At 40.3% G+C, this 9,181-nt stretch overlaps 1 protein-coding gene across 1 annotated transcript in view; it reads right to left on the reverse strand.

The window, feature by feature from the left end:
• ABCC8 (ATP binding cassette subfamily C member 8) overlaps positions 1–9,181 on the reverse strand; it is a gene marked incomplete at its 5' end in the record, with an annotated part of 118,395 nt that overhangs the window by 20,974 nt on the left and 88,240 nt on the right. Inside the window, 3 exons of the mRNA XM_015423247.1 lie at positions 4–12; positions 3,179–3,248; positions 6,495–6,661. Coding sequence (XP_015278733.1) covers positions 4–12; positions 3,179–3,248; positions 6,495–6,661 — 246 coding nt within the window. The remainder of the gene's footprint in view (positions 1–3; positions 13–3,178; positions 3,249–6,494; positions 6,662–9,181) is intronic.

The raw sequence follows: 9,181 nt of genomic DNA on the forward strand, positions 1-9,181 counted from the left end.
GGCAGGAATGTGCTAAGCAAATAAACACATATAACAAACAATGATCCATGTTAAGTATAATGAAAGCAAATCAAGACTAAAATGAAATCAGCAGTTCACCTTCCGTTTTATTCCCTTTTTCGCAGTGAAGACCTGTGTGGTTTGTGTGTTTACATTTAAAATCTTTCAGTGAAACAAATGGTGGTTTCACGGGAAGCCTGAACTGTATGGTATGGATGAGATACACAGGAAGAGTCTATCTGCAAACAGATATATATTTTAGGAAGTTAACTGACTGATCCTATATTGAACGCACCTAACTCTGCATAGGATTGGGTTTAAGAGTTTATAATCTGAGTCCAAACATAGTCCAGGGCTCTTTTTGTAGAAAAAGCACAGCAGGAACTCATTCATATAATAGGCCATACCCAACAGCAGGAACTCATTAGCATATTAGGCCACACCCCTGCCAGCACAGCTCATTACCACATTAGGACACACCCCCATGTTACCAGAAGTGTGCTCATCCAGCCACACCCACCTTTTGCTTGTTATTCTGTTTACCTTGTCTGTTGTCAAAACCCAGGGCTTTTTTTGTAGCAGGAACTCCTTTGCATGTTAGGCCACACACCCCTAATGTAGCCAATCCTAATGAGCTTCTGCTGTTGGGTGTGGCCTATTATGCTAATGAGTTCCTGCTGAGTGTGGCGAACTTGGGAGCCAGCCGGAACTCCGTTCCTGTGCGTTCCTGCCCAAAAATAGCCCTGCCCACTCAGATGTAAATCCAATTGAACTCATTGGGACTTACAGAGGAGGACACATCAATATTTGAGAGACACAATTTATAATTCCTTTCACAGATCTCTCACAACCTGAAAAAAACTTGTCCTATTTCCCTTTTCTAGTCCTGAAAAGATGCCACATAATAGGGCTTCATAGTTCTAGGATATAATTCTAGGACGTAGACCTCACATTACAGGGGATTCAACTTGGAAAAGCACTCTATATTCTATTGCTCAGTTCCCCTTCCCTCAGCTCCTGTTCACTGATCTGTTTCTTCTTACTTGCTGGTCAGCCCATCAGCAACAGCACATCCATTGTTTTGGTAGACTTGTTTGGTACAAAAAGAGGCAAAATGATGACGCGACCTCCACTCAGGCAACAGACCTGGTGTCGTCCATGGTGGCACTAGAACTCTCCCAATTTATAACAGCTCCCACTCAATGGGCTGGACACACACTTGATTTGATCTTCGCTCTGGGGGTTACACTGGACCAGATTACTGCTCTGGCAGTACCATGGTTGGACTACTTTGCCTTGGAGGCTCGTTTGAATGTTTCACTCTGACCCTGTTTGGGCAGCGAGCCCATTTTGGCTCACCCGTGGAGCCAAATGGACCCAGTGCGGCTTCAGATGGCTCTACGAGACCTGAAGCCCCTGGCAGCTCATTAGATGAGCTTGTAGAGGACTGGCATAGCCGACTCTTGACAGCCATCGATGAGATTGCTCCCCAGCGCCCTCTGCGCCCCTGTTCTAGGCTCACTCCATGGTTTACCCAGTAGCTGTGGCTGATGAAGCAGGGGTTAAGATGGCTAAAGAGACAGAGGCGATGCGCTTGCAATGTAGCTTCAAGAACATCCCTATAGGATGCTTATGAGATCCTATGAGGTGGCAGTCAAGGCCGCTAAGAGATAATACTATACAGCTGCGATTGCGTCTGCAAGCTCACGCCCAGCTCAATTGTTTAGAATGATTCGGTCTATTACTGCTCCGCCGCAAAGCAGACCAAACGCTAGGGAATTGGACACTGGCCGTGAGGCTTTTGCAAGCTAGTTTGCAGATAAAGTCCTCTCGCTCCACCGTGACCTCCCCGCCACAGTTGATACAGTGAGTGAACTTGAGGCTCCATGCACATCTTCTAGTCAGGTTATGGATCAGTTCGGCCCACTCAGCCTAGAGGAAGTCAACAAGCTGATCCTAACTGTACGCCCTACCACTTGCTCCCTTGATCAGTCCCCTTCGTGGCTAATTAAAGCTGGCCACAAGGGGTTCCGAGCAATGTTCCCTCTAAGCTGAGTTAGTGTGAGCTAGCTCACATTTTTGTAGCCTCCGGCTCACAGATTTTGGTCTTAGCTCAGGAAGGAGGGCTCCAAAGCAAACTGATTTATGCAGCAGCCAAATCGCTTGCTCACAACTTTAATGCTGGTAGCTCACAAAGCAGAATTTTTGCTCACAAGACTCTACAGCTTAGTGGGAACATTGGTTCCGAGGTGCCCTTTGGCAGATTATCAACAAGTCCCTCTTGGAGGGGCTGTTCCCGGGGTCACTTAAGGAAGCAGTAGTCTGCCCTCTCTTGAAAAAGACACCTTTGGATCCAGCTGAATTGGCTAATTATCGGCCGGTTTCCAACTTGCCGTGTTTGGCACTTGAAAACTTTAGGATGTGCTGCTTCTATTTATTGTTATTTGAGTTTTAATGTAACAATAATTATTGTATTAATACCTTTAGTACTGGCATCTTTCATTTTTAAATCTTCTTATTAAAATTTTGGGGAGCTGATCCCATAATGATTCCTTTGAGTAAGTTATTCCATTCACTGCCTCAAGGAAAACTTGCTTAGGGTGAACTCAAGCTGGAGAGAGTGAAATATGATCATCAGCATATTGCACTTTGTCTGAACTGCATTTGCATAGGACAGGGGTACAAAGGGAAATGAATGAAGTTAGGAAAACTATATGTAAGTGTGCCTGCAGCAAGATCCAACAGTATAATATAAAGCAAGAAAGCAAGTTGCTACACAAACATATAAAATAAAATATATTTGTTTTATATCTTCTGTCGGACTTGCTTAGTAGCAAGGTATCTTCTAATTGCTATGAGGATTCAGGGGCATAAGGTAAAATCCTCTGGATTTATTTATTCATTTAGATTTTTAGGCTGCCCTTCCTTGCAAACAAGGCTCATGGTGGCTTACGTGGATAAGTTCTCCATTTCTAATGCTAAAATTATACTTGTTTTGTTTATGTTTATAATTTATGCCAATAAAGGTACTGAACTGATATAAAATATTATATTATTTCATGAAAACATTATTCATATTGTGCAAATATAGCAGGAATAATGCATGCAAATTACTTTTTGTATTGAGAGTGGCTGAAAAATACCACAACTATTTTGGATATGTTTATTTATAATTTACCTGGTCAATAGTGTTACAATCAGCTGAAAATCTGTTCAAGATACTTCCAAGTGGTGTTGTTTCAAAAAACCTGAAATAAGCAATATAGAAAGATAATTGATTTATGAAGGAATTTTAAAATTTGCATATTCCTTCATTGCTATATATTAGTTTATATACTATACACTATATATAGGGCTTTTTTGTAGAAAAAGCCCAGCAGGAACTCATTAGCATAATAGGCCACACCCAACAGCAGGAACTCATTAGCATATAAGTCCACATCCCTGACAGCACAGCACATTGGCATATTAGGCCACACCCCCATGTTACCAGAAGTGTGCTCATCCAGCCACACCCACCTTTTGCTTCTTATTCTGTTTACCTTGTTTGTTGTCAAAACCCAGGGCTTTTTTGTAGCAGGAACTCCTTTGCATGTTAGACCACACACCCCTAATGTAGCCAATCCTAATGAGTTTCTGATGTTGGGTGTGGCCTATTATGCTAAAATGAGTTCCTGCTGGGCGTGGCCAACTTGGGAGCCAGCCGGAACTCCGTTCCTGTGCGTTCCTGCCCAAAAACAGCCCTGCCTATATACTAGTTTAATGTCATAAAGCTCTGCTGTTTGATATTGGGGAACAAGGGACATAATTAAGCAACTCTAAAAATACTCTGGATTTTATTTATTTATTCATTTCTTGGGATTTATATCCCACTCTCCCCTGCAAGTAGGCTCAGAACAGGTTACAATATCCTAATAAAACAGATAAAAACAATCTATATACAATCCAATTTAGAAACCAAGCGATAGATTAACCGATGATGGCATGCTAAAAACATTGATAAAATTAACACATCCTGGGGACGTGGTGTAGATGTGTGCGGGAAACCCGTGTATCAGCAGGTGGGCCCAGGCCAATGCCTATGGCATAAATTGTTGCAGTACATAATTTAAGCGGGTTTGTGCACATCTCATTCGTTATACAAAACAAATACAATAATTAAATTGGTGTAATTGTTTCCAATTTATGGACAGAAAGAACAAGACAAAATTTACAAAAATAGATAAAATGAATAAATAATAATTAATAAAACTTCACAAACATTGATGCATGAACTTAGCATGGTATGTATTTTGCATAAAATAAAACAAAAATGTGATTCTAAGTCTTCAAGTTACACACACACACACAGAATACACTCCTCTAATCATTGTATTGCTTCAGGCTGAGAGAGGGAATAATGTGTTTGAATCCTGTGTTTCATTAAAAACTCCCAGGGTCTAGAAAGGTAGCAGATCAAGGAAAAGGCTGGTCTACAATTTTTCCCCACTACATGCTAGTTTTTTATGACATGGCAGGGTTCAATCAAATGTGTGTTGAAGCTCTAGCAGAACCATGCTTCTTTTTATTTGGCCTTTGTAACTGGAATAACTTGTTTAAGAGCTTACTGACATTTTATAAAAATGCAGTGGTAATAATTTGAACCTAAAAACATTAGGTCCAATCCAATGAATAGTAAGCTCATCTTTGCTGATGGAACAGAAATATCCCATCTCCCCCTTCCTGCTGCAGCCTACCAAGACCCCTGTAATGTTGACTTGTGCTGGGCATGATGTGGAAAACTAGAGAGGGAAAGGAGAACTGGAGAAAATACCACCCTCTGTTACGGACGGAAGTGCTCTTCTGTCAGAGGAAAATGAGGGTTGTGGAGAACCCATTATTTTTATCATACAGAAATCTGTATTTTTATCCCGCAAACCATCAAGTCTGTTACTTCTTCATTGTACATAAAACAGAACATATGATAAATGCATCAAAGAGGGAGAAAAGTGTCTTTACATCACTATTATTGCATTTCACTTGCAGAGATAAACATTCTATTCAGGACTATAATTACTTCTTTACAAAATCAGTGATGAAACTGGTGCCTAAGTGAGATCTGTAAAAGGCTGCTAGGTTCCATTGTAATTGCAGAGATGTGTCTGATGGGAATTCAGTAATTGCTTTGTTAACATGATTAAGTAAATGAGCATCATCACCATCACCTTCAGTTACTAGTAAACATTATATTAGTGGCATTTTCTTTCAATATTTAATGAGCTTGGGAAGAAATAGGTTTTCACGGATTATCTAAACCCTGAGTGTATTCTGAATAACTATATATAGTAAGCAAACATGTTATGTATTTCGTAAGAAGCTCTCCATTTTTTATATTGGATCCATCTGTGGGAGTAATGTGTGGGATAACTGTGTTAATGTGAGGAGAGAATGTTTGAAAGGAATTTGAGGGAAGGACTGAACTTGGATCTAGAGTTAGGCAGTAGTATGGGAAGGTGATGACTAGATATACTCCACAGACAACATCTTTTATAATGTATATTATTTCTGGTTATAGCAAATTATAATAAGAATGATACTGACTGACTTGTGTGAAGGGGAGGGAAGATGGTTAATGTATTTGGGCTGGTGGATTGAACAAAATGGCCTTTTGGCTCCTGTTGTGATAACAGTGATAACAGGGGTCATTTCCTGCGGGAGCGCACAGGAGCGGAGCTCTGGCAGTAAGGAGCTCAGGGGGCGGGAACATGCAACAAGCCCCGCCCCCTGCTCCCAGCAGCTCTCAGTTGGGCCATGAGGAGCAAAGAAGCAGCCAGGTAAGAAGCAGCCAGGTAAGTCCCCCTGCCTGCCTTCAGGTACAAGTGCTCCCTCCTCTGTGAGGGCAGATCTGCACGTTTCCCCCCCAATAGCTAGCAATCCAAAACAGTCCAGTAGAGCCTGAGTGGTGGGTGTTGCCTTCTGACACAGTTCTGGTGATGTCAGGGGGTGTGACATATGCAAATAAATTATGCTAATAAGTTATGCTTATGAGCTCCTGCACCTCTTTTTCTACAAAATGACCCTTGAACAGAAGTATGGATTTGTTTAGTGGAGCTGTGTTGAGACTGGGGCAAAGACCTCTTTCAAGAAAAGGCACATTGGGCTAGGAGGAAATTAGAGACCTTGAATGCTTATGAAAAGGCAGAATTGGATTGAGTGATGAATGAGGGAGTGTACAGGATGGTGTGGTAGGTCAATAAGGGGATATAATAATTTTCTGTGATCACCCCATATTTTTGTTTACTATAGTTGTAAGCTATTGTGGACAGGAAACTGTATATTTGTATATTAGTACACAACATAAGACCTTGGAATATGACATGCTACAAATGAAATACGAATAAACAACTAAACAATAACTAATCATTAGGGTAGAACAGCATTTGAAACACTTTCCTGAAATTATACAACTGTGTCATAATAGTGTTCTTTTATATTATTTAGATATAGCAGAATACCTCATTGGGGCCAAAATAATTTTATTCAGCAGATAAGAATGTAGTTTCTTGGCAACTTTTAGACCAGTCCACTCTACTGCTATTGATGTTACAAAACATAATATAATTCCAAGGCAGGAGAGAATGCTGAATACTCTAGAATAGGGAGAATGATTAAAAGTGGTTGCCTAAGAAAGAAAAAAAGAAAGAAAGACAATGAAACAAAAACATTTAATATTTCTGTTAACCTATAGGATTAATTATGTTGAGAGGCATCCCGGCTTATTGTACCACATAGTCATAATGCAATTTTCACTCTTTATTTCATTGAGATTTTGAAAAACTAAGATATATATTGTCAATCTAGGCAAGTTTAGCCGATGAGAATAAGGCATTGGTGATTTTACCTCAACATATGAAATTAGAATTAATCAAGCTATTGTTCCCTTCTCTGGAATTTTGCATTAAGGTATATACCCAAATTTATCTAATAATCAGCAGATACAACTCTTATTTCTGAATACAAAACCCATCAATTACTATAATTCAATAGCTGCCCAGAAGTGGTAATTTCAGTTGAATAAGATTATGGGCTTGTTCAGTCAATGCTTCATATAGCCTGGATGAGTAGGACCAGGTAGTTCACGAGACTGTGTCCATTGACCTGTCCGTTAGGGATGATCACAGAATCTACTTCAATTTACATCTGATTTTGCCAGCTTTTTTAAGTGTAGTGGAAGATGTTTGGAGCAGAATCAAAGGAATACTATGAGACAGAAGCCAGATAAATCTATTAATCTATACTTTCCATACAGAAACCCTATGAAATTGATACATGAAGCACATAAATATCGGGCTGGCCCACACTTGAAATAGATGATATTAATAAGTTTTTAAAGGTAATGTTCTTTGATTCAAGTATGTCTTCTCTATTAACAAAATTTCTACGACAATGCAGGTTTGCCTAAGACATAATTCCACACCTTTACTGTTAGAGCAATGAGTTCCCTAGCAATTTCTACTAAGATGAGCTAAAATGATGTACAAAGAGATGAATTCTTTCAGAAATGATGCAAAGTGGTGTACAGAGAACAGCTTTATTTTATGAAATATAACTGTAGTAGTTGCTTCTGGTTTTTTTTTTAGCACAGTGATTAATCTACAAGATGAAATCATGCACCAACAATGAGGAGTAGAGGCAGCGACGTGTAGTGGCGATGTCATGCCATGGGGACTTTCGGTAGATGTTACGGAGAACTGGGGAAAGCCAGACATGGGGGTGCCATTTTGGATGATGGTCCTAGATCTTCCATGACAACATACAATTTGTTCAAAATAACACTTACACATCCCTGCTCACATTGCAAAATGTAGGCTTTCCTAAAGAGATTAATCTCTGTGTTGGAAAAACCAATGTGTGAAACTATCTGAAAATCTTTATTTCCTTACAGGAATTGTTACATTGGAAGTTTAGCAAAGAATGCTGCTTGAAATATCTTTTTGTCAAAAGATATTTGAGAATGAGATACAAGAGCCTATATGTGAGAAAAGAATTGCCTAAGGAAGCCTCAATTCCAGTTGGTATAAATAAACGTTTCAAAGAAGCTGGAATGTTACAATTCAAAAGAAACAACAACAACACAGCAATAATTTCTACTGTGATTATTTTCAACCACCAATTTTCTGCACCCTTTAGCCTGGCAGGTATGAACATTTTGTGGCATATCTTTCCTAAGAGAAATATATTATTTTGTCACTTGAGACTGGAATTGAGAGAAATTTCCTTTCCAAGTCAAGGTTTTGAATCAGGGTGCACTGGCGTTTAAGGCTGCAGGATAAAGTTGGCCCTGCACGCTGGAAGAGCACCTACTAGTGGCCGTCACTTTGCACAAGGTGGGCAGGAGCCAGCACACCTCACTCTGCCCAAGGCAAGTTGGTACAGGTAGCCCTAACAACATTTAAGGTGGGTGTGCTGCACGAGGTGGGTGGGCAGGACTGGTGGCCCAGCATTGTGAGAAATGAAATAAATAAAGGGACTTCTGATAAAGAAAATCTTAAATACCTTGCTTTAAACTGTAGTAGAAAAAATATTGCTTGAAATCAATTAATGCTTATTATGAAACCAGACAGTAGGCTTGCACAAACAAGAATAGGGACTTCTGGTCATGAATCTTATAAATCCAGAGGTGCTTAACTACCTATAAAAATATAGTATCTGAACCTAAATGCTTGAGCAGGCTGGCTTGCTATAAGAGACAGCAGAAGAGTTGACTGTTGGCTGGGGTGGGGTAACCTTTTAGACCACAAGATATGCTATCTCAGCAGACCCTCTGGAGGGAGGGGTTTCCACAGAGAAAGAGCAGAACTCTCAACAGAGGCGTTACGGCACCTCCTCTAGGCGAATGGGATTGGAAGACTGTACGTTTTGGTCACCAGGAAGGGGGCCGAGACAGGGCGTTTGTTATTTTCTATACCTCTCCGGGATAGTATATATATCTGCTGATTAACTCCATTTGGGGTGTTCAGTTCTCTGAGCTGGGCACCCTGCTTGCAAGCTGTATATCCAATAAAATCTTCTGCTTCATCGAAAGAGTCTGTCTCCTAGAATTCCTTACTGGGTAAGCACCAAAACCATATCCTTCCGCATGATCTTCTCCCCTCCCTCCATTTGAGGATGGGGGCGGGTCAGGAGATGAGTCCATTTTCAG

This window comes from Gekko japonicus, unplaced genomic scaffold (genome assembly GCF_001447785.1).
Source record: "Gekko japonicus isolate JY-2015 unplaced genomic scaffold, Gekko_japonicus_V1.1 scaffold936, whole genome shotgun sequence".
NCBI classification, from domain to species: domain Eukaryota; kingdom Metazoa; phylum Chordata; class Lepidosauria; order Squamata; family Gekkonidae; genus Gekko; species Gekko japonicus.